This window comes from Taurulus bubalis (assembly GCF_910589615.1).
Source record: "Taurulus bubalis genome assembly, chromosome: 11".
NCBI classification, from domain to species: domain Eukaryota; kingdom Metazoa; phylum Chordata; class Actinopteri; order Perciformes; family Cottidae; genus Taurulus; species Taurulus bubalis.
Genome location: NC_136599.1, coordinates 26,406,586 through 26,423,900, shown reverse-complemented (window position 1 = coordinate 26,423,900; position 17,315 = coordinate 26,406,586). Strand labels below are relative to the sequence as shown.

At 41.1% G+C, this 17,315-nt stretch overlaps 1 protein-coding gene across 2 annotated transcripts in view; it reads left to right on the top strand.

Annotated features, from left to right (window-relative positions):
* LOC306743747 (paired box protein Pax-7) overlaps positions 1-13,193 on the top strand; it is a gene marked incomplete at both ends in the record, with an annotated part of 61,020 nt that extends 47,827 nt beyond the window's left edge. For both annotated transcript variants that reach the window (XM_079226298.1, XM_079226297.1), the window contains 2 exons: positions 4,124-4,391; positions 13,078-13,193. In XM_079226298.1, the coding sequence (XP_079082424.1) occupies positions 4,124-4,391; positions 13,078-13,193 (384 nt within the window). The remainder of the gene's footprint in view (positions 1-4,123; positions 4,392-13,077) is intronic.
* Positions 13,194-17,315: the final 4,122 nt, after the last annotated feature.

Sequence of the window (17,315 nt, the reverse complement as noted above, 5' to 3'; positions counted from 1 at the left end):
GACACGTCTTTCAGAAGTTGGACTGCATTTGCGGTTGTGGCTATGAATGATCTTGAGGGGTACTTTTTTAATTTTCTCGTGTTTTTAATTTTATTTTAGGTATGGACATAATGTATGAGTAGTCCAGCCTACGTTTTTCTCTAATGGATTGTATATTTATTTACAATTTTGCATAACAAAATCCTATAGAAATAACACTTCATGATTATGGTTACAATAACCTGTTTTTCTCTGCAGTTTGAAATGTAATATAATTCAAAATTGGCAATTGATGCTATTGTATAATACTACAATATCAATATGAAGATCTCAAGCTGAAAACAACTGAAATGTGATACAAATTGAAGGTTCATTTGTACCAGTCTTTAATAAGGCCAGTGAGAAGTCTAACCAGGCGTATCATGGCAAACTTACTTCTTTTTGGAAACCTTAGCATCAGGCCCTTGAGAGAGTGTGTTTTTAGACAGCATCCTGACATGGACAGGGACAGATTAATGTCTCTCCACATGCATGGTCCAGGAGCACATCCTCTATTGTTATAGCTGCAACATCATCTATAATAGCATACATTATTTCGTCCATCTCCGTGATGGAGACTTTCCCGGGACCCCCTCCTGTTGCACTCCTCGATCACCTTGCTATGGCGAGCTGTTAAAAAAAACGAGGGTAATTTTCATATCAAAGTGTTTGTTGAATCTGACGTGGCACACTCGTAAAGCCCATAGTATAAATCTAAGTCAGCTTTATTTGTCAATTTCTTTCACATGTGCAAATGTACAGAAGATTTGAAAAAACGTTTCTCTCCTGTCCAACATAAAGTGAATACAGATAATAATAATAAAGTGCAAAATATATTAAAAAAGAACATTTAGACAACATATATGATAACATATAAATAAAAGTAAGACAATTTTAAGATAAGAATCCAAAAATATACTCACATTAGGTCCATTGTGTGTAACCCACCACCTTCTCTTTCCCTCTCTCTGTAACTCTCTCTCAAACACACACACACACACACACACACACACACACACACACACACACACACACACACACAGCAAGCAAAACTCTGTTTCAATACAAATGTGTTGGCGTTTAGCCATTAAAAAACAACATTGAGCAAAACAAACTGTTCAACAGCAATAAATACTGTTCTAACAGTAATAAATGGCATGTATACAATCACAATAACACAAAATCATATTCTCCCAGGTTTTTAAAAGTGATAACATTATAAAATATGATGGTAGACATTCAAAGCTTCAGCACACTCGCGATTAGCACACATGTGAACTACGGCTTAATTACACAGTTGGGTGCTCACAGTTTTACTGGAATGGACTTGTACTTGTTTAGCACCTTTCTCTTCCAACCACACTTCAGAATCAGAACCATTTATTGCCAAGTAAGTTTACACATACAAGGAATTTGTCCTGGCGGGAGGTGTATAACATTTAACAATAAACATTTAACGATAAACATAAAACAGAGTGCAATAAAAAGGGAGCATTAATATTTACAATTGGGTGTACTGAATGTTTACAGTTGGATCTACAGAAAATAAAAATTAAAGTTAAAATAAAAATAAAGTGCACGGACTGAAGTGATTATGTGAAAGTGACAAGTGTAAAATAAAGTAGCAAGTGTATTTAAATATGAATATAAATATGAGGTGTGGAGGGACGTGCAAGGGAGTGAACGGCAGGAAATAGTCCTTCACCCATTCACACCGATTCATACACTGATGGCAGGGGCTGCCATGCAAGGTGACACCATTCACACCACATATACACAAAAGGCACAGCCTTTGAGAGCAATCTGGGGTTAAGGCCCAATCCCAATTTCTACCCTAAACCCTCAAACCCTGAACCCTCAGGGATTTACTGATGTCAGCTGCTGAGTGGCTGAGTGTGAGAGGCTGTGAGGGCTTGAACTGGTGTAAATATGAATGGGACAGCACTTTGCTGCAACATACCACGTGACTACATAACAAACTATTGTGTACAGTTGTGTATTTATTTTATACTTTTTATTCACTGATTTGAACGTCTTCAAAGTCATTATAAATGATCTATTTACTCGTTTTGTCAAAAAGAAATGTTTGATGAATGTACAAAATAAATATACAATTTCTGCTTCCGTTTTCATGTGTTTTTATGTTCCATCTTTAATCTGTAATGTTGTAGTGTAAAGGTATTTTATCGGGCTGAACGCCCACGTGTCTCTTTGTTCACCTTTTTTTTGTGCGTCTCCATTCTTCCATTGGGAACTGCGTGTTTAACATCCCATTGCTATGAACTGTGGGTAATTCCTTTGCTGACTTAGGGAAAGGATTCATAAAGGGCTCAAAATGTCTGTCAGAGCACCTCAAGCACTCTACGATGTGACAATGGGACACCCCTAAACCCTCACGGACTTAGCGGGAGCGCACCGCAAAGTCTGTGAGTCCATAAGGTGGAGATTGAGATTAGGCCTAATGCTGCGCTCACACCAAACGTTTACTGCGTCGGTTTACTCGATCGACAATAAAAGTGTGTTCACACCAAAAGCGGCGCAAATATTCGTGCTGCGTCAAAGGGGGCGTGGCTTATCTCTGTTGCATATCACTGTGAAAAGAGCTATCTTTTCCGCTATCGACCATGGAAGAAATTTACTTGTTATACTTGTTGTGGAAGTCCCAAATCGTCAGAACATCAAACGCCGTCGTGTTTGGGTTCATGACATCATCCGTAGCCGCACACAGCTCGGTGAATTTCACCGACTCCTCCAGGAACTGCGTCTGGCTTATCTCCATAAAAACAGTTAACGTTTCCTTCAACCACCATGGAAATAACCACTAGTTCTGCTTTATACTTGTTGAGTAAATTCCACATACGTGGGAACATCAACCTCCATGGTGTCTGGGTTCATAATATTATCCGTAGTCCCACAACAGCGTCTGAATGAAGCCGCTACCAGCGCTACTTCAGGACCAGCATCAGTTTGATTCAGCAACGGCAGGATGGCGGTGATGTTTTTTTGGTTGGAATATTTCAACTCACGCGAATTCACTCTGCATCAAACGCTCTGTTCGCCCCGTGTCAAATGCGCTATTCACACTGCCTCAAATGCGTCATTCGCAACCTGTCGCGTCTGTGCATTGACTTTGCATGTAATCTGATCGCGCATCAGATTCGCACTGCGTTTGGTGTGAACGCAGCATAAGTGTCTTGAGATGCCGACTTCTGATTGGTAGATGACCTGCTCCAACTCTGAGCCACAGCCACCACTGGGCAATAAGTGCTTCATTTTTATTGATGTCACTGTTTCCAGATCTCATACACATGACTTTGTTGAGTACAATGTTAACCCAACAGTTACAAAATAATGCCAAAACTAAATCCCAAGAATGATTAAACAAATTAGGTAAAATAGGGTTCACTGACGGAGTCGAGTTATTATCATCGAGCTGCTGTTGGGGGAACAGAGACCAAACTGAGCCACACTGCTAGCACATTTACTGATTATTGACTCCCGTTGACTGCACTACTATCAGAATGGTATCAAATATACTACATCAGCTAGGAATAGGAAGTAGGTCAAAGTTGAAGCAGGAAATACATCTGTAACTTTGACAGATGTTTACAACAGACACTTATCGACAGTTCAGACTTTGGGTTATTATTTTACTGTTCACCTTTATTTTCACTTTTAAGTAAGTTTGTGTAACCAGATGCTTTGTGTCCAACCTGTCTGATAGTCTGTCAATTTCTTGCCCCACCCCTTGACCTTAGAAATTAGCCAATATTATCCCTCTAGCCCACAGTATTAACTGTGCATTTTACTATTCTTAACGCTTGATTGGATGTGTGTATACAATCTTAAGTGACCTGAGGGTAGAGATTGAGAAAAGGCCATGTAATCATAAGATCAAAAGAGTTAATCAACTTGGGAGAAGATTCTCAGATCATTTCAGAGCAATGTTGCCATTTTGACACTAAAATGATTGTTGTGAATATTCAGAGTAGATCACCGGTAGATCACTGGTGATGTGACCAGTGATTGTAGGGATATTTTGTGCTGCACCAGTTTCAGACTGAAAAAGCTTGCCTGACAGCAGTCTTCTTCTCTATGTTTGCAGGTGATGAGCATCCTGAGCAACCCCAGCGGTGTATCCTCACAACCACAACATGACTTCTCCATCTCACCACTCCACAGTGCCTTGGACTCCTCTCAATCCAACACCATCTCAGCTAGCTGCAGCCAGCGTTCAGCTGAGGCCTCCATTAAGACCGTGGACAGCCTTTCATCATCCCAGTCCTACTGCCCCCCCACATACAGCACCACTAGCTACAGCATGGACCCAGCTGTGGCTGCTGCCGGCTACCAGTACAGTCAGTATGGCCAGAGTGAGTCCCACGAGTTCAGACTAAAAAACAACGGCAACATTTTGATATAGAACATGTTTTTCCAGACTGTCTATTGCTAACTGATATAGCACAAGTATCCCATTCATTGGCTTAAATGCTGTAGTGCTATAATTCAATTTCTTAACTGAACTTATTCACACACAGTGGGTTCTTCCTACCCGCCTGCCTTATATCAGCAAGTGCATCATACATACACTGTGAAACAAACATATAAAATACCAAGTGCAGGTCCTCGGTGCACTGGGCACGACACACCTGACTAGTGTGCTGCCTGCGCTCTGAGGCAGATTTACTGCAGATGTAGATTTAACACATTCTGTCCCATGCACATTTACTTATTTTATCAACCAGATGCACCAAGCTGGAGTCACAGTTTGTGTGTCATTTGTGACGGAGCGTCTTGATCCTCATTGCATATTTCAGTTAGGACCAGCAAATAACAGGTATGAGACCTGCTAACATAATTTGATAATGTATTCCATTCAATTTAATGAGGTGCAGTTATTTCCAACAACCACTTTTACAAATGCTCTGAAGATCAGGCAGTGATATTGTAAGCCTGGCGGCCCGCCTCATAGATCATGCACAGCTCTTCTCTAACCAAGGCAGTTGTGAGCATGCACGTTAGGGTCATCTTCTGGATCATAGCGAGCTGACTTCCTGCTGGCTCCCCGTATATGGAGGACCGAAAATGACTAAATATAAGTTGATACCTAAACAGGACATCATTAACTAACTCTATTTCTACATTTCTGTATTTCTTCATTTATTTATGTCTGTATTTATATGTCTGTATGTATTTCTTCATTTATTTATGCCTGTATTTCTGTGTCCTTATATGCAAATGAGCTGGGGCGGTCCGAACCTCATTGTTAAACAGGATTGGTCAAGTAGGGGAGCAAGACAGAAGCAACAGATCCCTTCACATGGGCCCTGTAGACGAAGTCAAAAAGCTGTCTAGGCTAGAGTGACCATATCCATAACACAAAAAGGAGGACACTATGCGGTATTTTGTGAGGCTGTGAATAATTGCATAGGATGGGTGCAGTTTGATTTTATTGTGAAGAGAGGGGATATGAGCCCTTTTTACTGTATTTGATCTCCTTGAAGTATACCCTGCTTTATCAATTAATTAATATGTATTTTTGTATATGTATATGTAATATATATATATATATATATATATATATATCTTATATATTATTAATATGTAATTATTACAGTGGTCCCTCATTTATCGCGGGGGATACGTTCTAAAAATAACCCGCAATACACGAAATCCGTGAAGTTTTATTTTTTACAATTATTATACATGTTTTAAGGCCGTAAAACCCCTAACCACACACTCTTATACACTTTTCTCAGACAGTCATTAACATTTTCTCACATTTCTCTCTCATTTAAACACTCTCAAAGCAAAGGTTTCATAAAGTTTTTTAGCTTTTGTGCGGATGATGTTGGTGTCCAGCGGAATGTTCTTTTTCCTGCTGTCACTGATCCACAGAGCTAAAGCAGACTCCATCCTTACGATGGTCTTGTTGCGGACAGTTACAACACGTTTTGCATCCCTGTTAAAACTTATTGCTGCTGTCGTCCTTATGTTATTTTCCTCCGCGTAACTTCTACCTTCCTTTAGCATGTCCAGAAGTCCAACTTTTCTGTGATGGCTAGCATCTTCCTCTGCCTTTTGGGTGCGACCGCAGGTGCCTTTTTTGTTGCAGTTCGTTTCATCGATTTTTTTTTTCGGATAGAAAACTTGCAAAAATACAGCACTTCAGAGTCACACTGCTAGCGATTGAACATGTATGTAAATCTGGCTAGCAGAAGCATTCTGTGCTGTACAGGAGACACTGCACGGAGGAGATTGATTGACAATGGTGTACAGTACAGTCCCTTAGCCAATCAGGACACAGAACACAATGCGCGTTCATACTGTACACTGTAACACATTCATGTAATGTGCTGTAACTCTGTTACGTTATTCATTCTGGCCACATGACATCTATTGCTTCTGTCCATCCGGGGAGAGGGATCCTCCTCTGTTGCTCTCCTGAAGGTTTCTTCCCCTTTTTTTTTCCCTGTGTAAGGGTTTTTACTATCTTTATTGGGGGAGTTTTTCCTGATCCGATGTGAGGTCCCGGGACAGGGATGTCATGTGTACAGATTGTAAAGCCCTCTGAGGCAAGCTTGTATTTGTGATGTTGGGCTATATAAAATAAACTGAACTGAATTGAATTGTAAAAAAAAAACATGCAAAATTACACGGAAAAAAATCTGCGAAACAGCGAGGCCGCGAAAAAGGTGAACCTTTTAGTATAGTAAAAAAAAAAAATATAGTGAGGGACAACTGTAATTGTAGTTAACAATGAATTAATATGTATTTTTATATATATATATACTTAAATATTTTTATATAATTGCAATCAATTCGGTAAAAAGTAATAAGACCGCTGTAGTTCAAAGTAAAAGTTCAATTAAAATCTTAAGTTATGAATCTTAACCCTTCCCTCCGTCAAACTGATGTAACGTTACTGTGAATAAATAATAAACTAATAAAGATTGCTCGTTAGACCCTCAAAACAGAATTATATCTCAAGTTTAACCACTACGGAGAAATCGGAGCCAGCGGATCATTTCAAAAAGTCCTGCCGGGATCAGGCTGCTCTCGGCGGGCAGCAGAGCGCTGACGGCCCGGTGCCGACGGGACTCACCGGTCCGCGAGCAGGACCTCAACTCGTCTGCGTATCTTTTAAAGTAAGCTGATTCTTGATTAACCGACCACAGATTTGATGCTTGAACAACTACCTTCTCGCCTGAAAACATCCTAAAAGTACATGTTGTGACTCAACAACAGTAGCATTCAGAGAACGTCAACTTTCAGTTATGAGTTTCCTCATCAAGTACAGAGAAGAACGCGTATTGAGAAACGGACGCTGTAGACATCTTAACGCTGATTGGCCAAGACTCGACACATCAAAGATATTTTATTACAAAGATCACAACATCAGATTTTCTCCGTGTCTCACTCCAATCACAGAAACGCTGGTCGGCCAGTTCACATATTTTGATTTCAAAACGGCAAATTTCGCCGAAAGGTGACAAGTTTGCAGGTATGCAAAAAGGAGGACAAATACGCGTCCGTTTTGATGCTGCGCCGGATGAATGTATAGACGTGCCGTCTCGCGAAAAAGCGTTTTTTCCACGGGGCGGCGCGATAGACACGCTTGAGGCGGGGCGAACAGAGTAAAGGATGCGGCGCAAATTCGCGTGAGTTGAATTATCCCAACTCCGGCAGAGAAATCGCGTGACGCAAAGTTGCGTCAGCCAATCAGCGTTGAGTTTTTTTATGTAGCGGCCACACTGAGAGCGTCGGTCAAAACCTTGTTTAGTTCACGGCTCATCTGTCTTGCTGCTAGCCCTCCTATGACGCAGTGTGTCCTGGAGAGACACTCTTTAGCAGTGCCTGCAAGCCATTATTTTCCCCTGCCATGGTCTGCACACCATCTGTGTAGAAACCCCCACAATTCTCCCATTTCAGCCTGTGTTCTGTCAGGTACCTGTCCAGAAGCCTAAGAGCTCATCAGCTGTTGCTCTGCCTGCTACGTACTTGCAAAACAGCAAATCCTCACTCAGTGACTCTGATGTAACGAAGCAAACATAAGCAATAAGTAAGCAGTCTTTATTGCTGTCAGTAGCCTCGCAAACCATGTGTCTGCCAGTTGTCCATTGAGTTCTTCCACGAGATCATTTGAAATGTCACTTATCTGTCTTGCAATTGTGTCTTGGGACAGAGGGCTAGTCTTCAATATAGCGGTGCTACTCTCATCAAGTATCGTTGAAACCATATCGAGAGCTGCGGGGAGCATGAGCTCCTCAGCGATGGTGTGCGTTTTTTTGTATTGTGCAATTTTGTATGCGACCTTGTATGACGCCAGTTGTGCTTTGTTGCTTTCTGATGCCACTTTTAAAAAGTGATTAGCCTGCTTGCGGTATTCATCCAGTTTCCTTTGAAAGAATTCCAGTGGTTTATTTACGTGAATGTGTGTAATGTAATGTGTAATGTCTTCAAGTGTCTTTTTAACTTGTTGGGCTTCATACTGTCCGTTAGTTATGGCCGAAAATTCATATCACGGTATTAGGCAATATTCTGGAATTTTCACGGTATTTTTTTCGAGTAAACACATCGCCAAAAAGGACCGCCGGCCAACTATACAGCTGTTCGCCGCTCGTTGTTCACCGCTCACAACTGGCCAGCGGGCGGGAACAGCTGTTTGTGTGGCGCGTCTTCCAGTCTGTCTCTTCCTGTTTTTTTCACCTACATTCCCCTGGGTCCTAAGTCCCTCCAGGTTCAGCTTCTTATCACCCTCTATGTACCAACGTACATTTATAACAAATACCACACAGTAATCAGCGTTGCATATGTGTCTAGTTGTATTGATGCATCTCTGGTCTCTTGTTGTTCCTCCTGCATCGCTCTTTTCCGTTTTTTTATGTAGCGACGGAGTTTCTTCTTGTTGTGATAGTGGTCGAGCTGTACCCAGCATGCAGTTCGGCGGTGTAATGTTATAAAAAAAAAAATCATACCGTATGGAACCAGTATATTGCCCAGCCCTACTGTCCGCTGCCAAAGTTCTCAGACATACAACACAGACTGGTCTCTCCTCATCTCCTACAGCATTCACTGTAAAACCCAGAGCAAGATAGGCGTCAGCGTAATTTCTTGGAGTCTTACTGCTGGTCTCTGATGCATCGCCTGCGGTTGATTTTCTTTTCTCTCCTGCCAAATGTCTCTTCATTTTGCACACTAAGCTACACGTGTGAGTCGCAACTCGCAAAGGATCTTGGACGTCGCGCTCGCACATGCGCAACATAACCTGTTAACGGCGTAACGTAAACATTTCCACGAAAGTACAGGCATTTCGCCATGTATTTATTATGACGTTTTGTGTCCGTATACTTGTGTAATATGTGAAGTTCTCAATAAAGGTCTTGAAATAAATACATTCTGCATTTCCCCCCCGCGCCCCACCTGTAATACCTCCACGCCCCACTAGAGGGGTGCGCCCCATAGTTTGAGAACCACTGGGCTAAAGGAAGCATACATTTAGTCAATTAATCTGGTGATAGTGGGTTTCTTGGGGACAGGGACTGTGTGAAGATGGGGGGCCAATTCGTCAGCACAGACATTTTTGAAAAAGGAGGGAGACGTGCCATCTGGGCCAGGTGCTTTCTTGACCTTCCGGCTCTGAAAGAGCTGACACACATCCTCTACACTGATCCTGAGTAAATGTGGGGATCAGTGGGGTGGAGGGTGCAGGCAGTCGTTGGATTTTGGAATCAGAGTGGGTGAAGTGTGTGAATGTGAGCTTAACAAGCCTGCATTAAAACATATTCTGCTCATCATCCAGTTGATGAGCAGAACTCCTTGCGGCTGGAACATTTATAGTGACACACCATTCCGCCGTTTACGAGAACAAACGATCATGACCGACAAACGCAGATCATGTCAATAACCGTTGCCAATATATTGTTTAGATGTTGTGAACTTTCAATAATCTGTTAAACCTGCTGGCAAACTACTAACGTTACATTGCTGTTGCTGATCAACTGACGTATTTGATCTGCTCTCTGGTGTTGTACTGCAGCCTCAGCCCTCATTCTTTTATTTGACTTAACTTACAGATGCTGAAACCAAACTGGACGAGCTATTCAGTGGGACGTCTGAGTCATGTTTTTGATCATCATCTTTTAAATCAACTATTTTGTCACGTTACAATGTTAAAACACTATCAAGTCAACACATCTAGGTCACACTGAGTTGTGTGGTGTTTCATAAACTGTCTGCATATTCTTATGATTAGATTATAGTCTGCATATAAACCATAACAACAAAAAGGGTTATGAGACATTGATAATGTTTGAAACTGTACAATGAGACGGTTTAGTACCTTGGTTTCACTTTTATATTCCTTCTTTAATTTCAATTCCAACCTCGTTAATACAGTAATACTTTGAACCTGGTCCCTGTTTATGCCGTCTGTATGACATCCGCCTGCGTCACATCATAACTACGTAGCTTTGTAAAAGTGGAGTCGGATTTGTTAAACCCTGTGGTTATCTTTTCCTAACTCCTCATGAATTTTCTTTCCCATCTTTCCTTGACCCAGTAACGTTTTCCACAGAGGTCAATGAAACTGGTTGGGAATAGACGTTAGGAGGACATGTTTTGCCTATTCGTATGTACACAATGTTTAAGTCGGCACACACGTCTTCACAATAACCTGATGTAAGATGTCACGGTGAGACGTCCCTATAGGCTTAAACCTCTACTTGGCATTGAATGTAAATCATGAGATGTGGAATTGTCCAATCCTTCGGTGCTGCCACACATCCTTTTCACCAAAGTAACTGCTGAGATTTTCCTTCAAACTGAGTCTGATAACCAGTACGATTGCTAAAACACTACAGCAAAACAACTCAAGTTATATATATAAAAGCATTTCTTTAAGAAAATATCTCTGATGCTACAACTGATCCTCTGTGATGTTTGTGGTTTGGCTGTGGCCCTCCACCCCCACCTCTTCCTTCTGCAGACATATTTAACAGTTTACTTCAGACATTTGACTCTTCTCTTGTTCTAATGCAGGAAGCTCCTGACAGATTAAAGTATATACTGTCAAAATAGCTGAGACGTGTGAGTGTGTGCACCTGTGTTTGTGCATGCATTCATGTGTGTTTGCGTGTGTTATCAGATAGGCTCAATCTTGGAGGCAAAGGACTCTCAGCGTGACTGCTCAACAGGGATTTAAGGTATAAAGCTGGTTGACAGGAAAAACAGCTTCCTTTACAGGGCCTCACTAAACCCTTGTGAAACACACACATACACACACACATGCTGCTCCCACACTTGCTGTCGAGTTGACTGGCATTTTGGCAGACAGACCTTCCCACCCATAAGTGCTCTTCTTTCTCTCATCTCTCAGCACAGAGTGACAGTTTCCTTTCTGTGCACGCTAGCATCCTAACTGAAATGCTTTGCTTATCTTGCCCTGATAGCCACAACACACACACCCAAACACACCATCATTTCTGCTGTCAGCCCTCCTCCTGCCCTGAAAGAGAAGTTATCACCAGCTAAACCAGGGAGGGGCGACATCCACCACTCAGACAGAAAAATATGCTGAGCATTAATGCCAGCTTTGCAGAACCTCAGTTATTCTGGTGACTGCCTGTCTTTCTGTCTGTGTAGCCACACTGTTGGGTCCTTTTGTGTGTCTGTCAAACATATTGTTCTCTTGTCAGTCAGTATGATTGGACAAATGTTGCTGCAATACAATGCATGTTCAAGTATAGTGATATTCTGTGTTTTTTCTTCTTCTTGTCAACACATCTTGTGCAGCACAAAATAGAATATATCTGCTATGAAGTATTTTTTTGCGAATCAGCCTGATACATTTGCTTCTTCTGTGCGATAGAGCAGCGGTGGGCCGTCAGGGCCTGCTAAGCCTTCACTGCTGGCCTAAACAGAATCACAAAGTTATAGCTATTTTATAATGTAATTGTTTTTCACAAATACACTACATACTATAATTATTTTCCCCTAGTAGCCTATTTTCATCCAATCAGATTTTTTTCTCCTGTGTCTCTATGGGAGCAAAGCAGTTTAAGCCTTTGCAGATTAAAGTACACGGGGAGTGGACAGTTTTGGTTGATTGTCATGGACTTTAACAAATCAGATCTTTAGCTGACAAGCTGGGTGTATTCTTTGACGTGCAGGGCCTGCGAAATGGCGTGGATGTATGATTGGTTAGTGGCCCAGTGTGACCATTAACATGCGCTGTGATTGGTCATGACATCTGTCAACCAAAGAAGCTACTAGAAACCTCTAGCTTCTACCTAGAACCTAGAAGCTACCTAGAAGCTCAGGCTGAAGCCTGAGAAACAGACTTGCTGGTGGATTAACTGATGATGCCTTTCGCACAGAGGGTTACGGGCATCTGGTGAGTTGAACTGCTGGTTGTGTTACTTTTTTTACATCTGCAGTCGTATTTAATCATAAACAAGCCACAGCGCTGTTGTTGCTGCTGGTCGAGCCGGGGCTGGTCCCGCTACCTTTGGTGGTTGTTGGGGAGCTAGCTGCTGCACCTAGCGCTTTTTATATTTGTGCTGAATTTTTCCGTGTTATTTACTAGAATTCAAATAGTGTGCAGGGCAGCAGTTGTTACTCGTGCCACGGTGCCACGCAGCAGCTGCGCCGGTGACGTCTTGAGTGTGCAGTGTTTTATTCTGCAGTTTTAGATTGTTTTGTTTTGTCATGATATAACTAACCAGCCCTCAAGTGGGTCAGCCAGCATCCGACCGAGAAGCGCTATGTAATTGCACATTGCTCCACGGAGTGTTCGCTGTCTCATGAAGCGCCTTTTTTTCTTGTCAAAGTGGTTAAAATACCTCCGCAGGTTGGTCCACACACCCCGTGCAAAACAATCGTTTATATTTCTCTTCTTTCCTTCAATAATGACTATTTTGAGAGAAACGAAAAGTTTAATTTAGACATCAAATGTATTATTTACATTTGAAATAGTTTGGGCCCCAAAGCAAAACAAATGGAATGATTCAAGTGGTAGTATATACATTAACTCTGTCTCCTGTCTCCGATCTTCTCCAGCTGCTGTGGATTACCTGGCAAAGAACGTCAGCCTGTCCAGTCAGCGCAGGATGAAGCTGGCCGACCACTCAGCTGTACTGGGACTGCTGCAGGTCGAGACTGGCCAGGCCTACTAGTACTTACCAGACATGCATGCAACTTGACACCTGGTCACCAGCACAACTCGCACCTCCTGCTACCATCCATACAAATCTCCCAGATACCCTGTGTGTGTGTGTGTGTGTGTGTGTGTGTGTGTGTGTGTGTGTGTGTGTGTGTGTGTCAGTGTGTGTGTGTCAGTCATAGATTGACTATACAGTGCATTGGGCTGATAATTAGCTTTTTTTTATACTATATTTCATGAAAGTGGTTCTCCAGTGGTTAAGGATTGAATAATGCTTTAAACATTCCCCATGGGACCAACCAAATCCACAACAAGGATTTCCACTGTAACACTGTTTTAATTGCAGTACATTTTTTACACAGCATTGGTGAATTCTAACTTAACTGGATAACAATAAACTATTGATATAAACAATTACTTCGTGAACCATGAGCAAAGTATTTTGGACTGGGTGTAATCAATTACTTTCTATTTAAAATATATTAGACTAAAACAGCTTTTCTGTGGGTTCGCAAACTTAACAAAATTATGCATAATGTCATTTTATAATGTCTCTTTTTCTTTTTCTGTCTCAATCCATGGCATCCAGAAGGAATTCCCATCGGTTTGGATCTATTAGGTCTTTGATATTAAATACAATCCTAAATTCATTCTGAACACAACATAACGGAACACAGTCCGGTTTCTCTGCTAAGTTACCTTCATGATCACTAATATTGAGTTTCATTCATTGACATATTTCTCGTTGTGTTGTAAGACAACTGCATGTGTGATTTGATTACAGCTCATGAATTCTACCTCAAATTCAAGTGTCTTGTACTTCTGACCACACACTGCATCACAGATGAGTAGGGGGAATTTTAACAACTGATGGTCAGTAAAAAAAAAAGATTTTAAACTCCTGTCTTGAAGAAACTGCGACCCAAATAGGTTGGTACGGCCAGGTATCGTTTAGAAAATTACAATGATTACTTAATTTGATACCCATCATGTTAATTATGCAAGCTGTGCATGTGTTCCACTGCTTAGTTACTGCTGATAACACCATCCACCGATTTACAGTGTTGTAGCTGAAGCGTAATAACCCCCCTACCTCCCAAGTTAACATGGTTAGCTCTGTCAACACTGTTGCAATTGTTAGTTATGTTCACGCTGTTAGCACCGTTATCTTCTCAGCACCTGGCTCAGACATCTCCCAGTTTAGAGCTTTGATGTAAACATAGAACTGGATACAGCTTTGAAGGCGGCATCCCATTCATTCCCATAAAAGTTAATAAAACTCCATGGCACATGATGCTAAAAAATGTCAACTTCAAGATATAGAATTCAGAAAAAAACCTCTGCATTATGTGGCCCATAGATCATGTGCACCAGTGTTTTCTTTAACCGGGCCTCCCAGCCCTCAGTCCAGCCTCGTTCACAGGCTCATTCCCTTGAATGGAGGAAGGAAAATAACTCCAGATTCAGCAATTGGTGCATTATACAATTTTTAGGACGATGATTTAAACAAGACCTCCTGAAGAGCTTTGGCAATAGTTGGAGGTCAAACAAGCTCTATTCCCACTTGAGTGCAGGCGGATATTTTCCCGGCAGCTTGGTACAAACCTTTACAGTTTTGTTCTTCAATTAATTTTGTTTGATTCTGGTTAATTTTATATGTACTCTTTGCATATACCTAAGGACACAACGACTGGGTTGTACTATGACTCGCTAACTGTCCTTAATGACTCTTTGTGTAAGAAATTCATTTGGATGAGTAAATGGTAAATGGACCTGTCCTTGTATAGCTTTTCTAGTCTTCCGACCACTCAAAGCGCTTTCACACTACTTGTTATCCTTCACACACTGAGGGCAGTGGCTAAGGTTCCACCTGCCCATCAGGAGTAGCTAACATTCATACACCGTAGGCACAACTACGGGAGCAATTTCGGGTTAGTTAAGTGTCTTGTTTAAGGACACATCGACATGCGTTAGCGGAGCCGGGGATTGAACCGCCGATCCTCTGATTGAAGGATGACCCTACTCAAAGTAGAAAAGGGGACTCACTGGTGTGCAGATTTCTGCCAGATGTGTCTGCCATGACCACTGCTGTAATAATGGATTGAATACAAACCAAAAGCTCCCATTTACACTGCATTTACCATCAATGTTGTCACTCCTCTGCCCATGTCAACTAGTTTACAATGGTTACAGATTGCGCCTAGATAGTGCCTATCTCTGAAATCCAGAGGTTTCCTAAGTGAACTAGGGGAAAAACTGGGAATTAAGTAAAGTCAGTAGAGTGTATCAGTAAATGAAGATAAAAGTCAGTTCTCAAATAATAGACTTGACATCAACTACAAAGAGAACCTGGCTTTCATCTGGTACAGGCTTACATTGGATACACATTTTTTGTTACTTCCCTATGAGTATATTTCATCATATTTTAGTAAAAGAAGCACCCCTGTTTTCTGATCTGTTCTGGTCTTAATTTGCAGTTGATGCAAACTCAACATTCCCTCCACTTGTCTTGAAACATTATTTTTCAATGTTCTTTTGATCACTGATAAGCATGAATGTAGAGTTCAAACTCCCACAAGCCCCGCTCTCTACTGGACTCTATGGGTAATACTCTCCCCAACCACGAGCACGCATTCGGCCACTAAAAATTAGCGTAACCGTCCAATCAGGAGATGCCAATCCGAATACTTACCACAATATATAAGGCAGCACACATTATTACTCGACTGGGGGCAGCTGTGGCTAAGAGGTAGAGAAGATCATCTGGCTCATCCAGCCTAAACATGGAAGTTTCCTTGGCCTGTTGTCGGTCAGGATCAGTGAGGTTGGGTCGATGGTATGTATTGGGTTCCACCCATTGTACCCATAGATTTCATGAGAGGGCGGATACAGTGTGGGTTAGAAAAAAGATTACAAGGTTGTTACCCTAGTTCTAAAAGCACAGGGGGAGCCGTATGCCAAGGGTTTGCCAATGTTTTAAATTAAAACCTTCAAGCACACCGTTCAGCAAATAGCATAATCCTTACCATTCAATGTGATAATAACAATAATGATATTAATATTAACAATAATATGAACAACTGCAGGAAGAGCTGTGTTTTATTTACAGTAGCTTAACAGTGGTGAAAAAAACTGCAGTAGAGGAAAACTGGAAATAATGAGTGATAACCGTTTAATGTCTTAACAGTAGAAATACAGAGTGTTACCTGTTAATTCATTTAAAACCAGCTTTAAATTCTTGGACATAGAATTAATGTCAAATAATCAAAAGTGATTTGATGTGATAATGTGGATCACTTCAGAATCTGAGAATATATTTAGAGATGCATTTGCCTATGACATGTCATAAAGAAATTACAGATTTCTGAAATGTCAATCTCCAAAAAATTAAAACCTGGGCAGGAGGAAAAACAGAGACCATACAGAGAATCATTCCCCATCGCATCATTCCATAAAAAAAACTTGAACAAATAAAAATGTACACCTACACTATTTATTTAGTTATCTTTCTTCCTTCTTTTCTTTCTTTGTTTGTTCTGTATTTGGCTGTGTTAGCCTTCTACCTTGTATATATATTTTTCCACTAACAATAGACCAAGGAGGACATTAAGGATCAAATGTACAGATATGCTCATTCACCCAAACCCCTCCTGTTTTCCTCTTGGCCCAAGCTCTGCTTGTTTTGTTCTGCTTTCTGTTTGGCATGTGTGTATGTTACCATAGTATAATTTATTCTACCTGTATTAAGTATTAGACTAGTGACAAATTTGTATTGGCATTTACTCCCCTCAGCCTCTTGGTGTGTTAATTGTAACACTGGCGTAACTGTCTGTTCATTAAAGATCTACAACTGGACCAAGGCAGTGTTGTGCCGGCTGCCTGCTCTTCATTAATAGACACTGAACCTGTTGTTGTTGTTTGCAGGAAGTAAGGAGGACAAAATAGTCAGTTCATCATGTTTGAAATGTGTACCTTATTAAATACCAGAGTTTTGGAGATATATATATATATATATATATATATATATATATATATATATATATATATATATATATATAAATACTTTATTAATCCCCAAGGGAAATTTGTTGTCCTAGTAGCGCCTTACAATTTACAGCTTACAGATACAAATAAA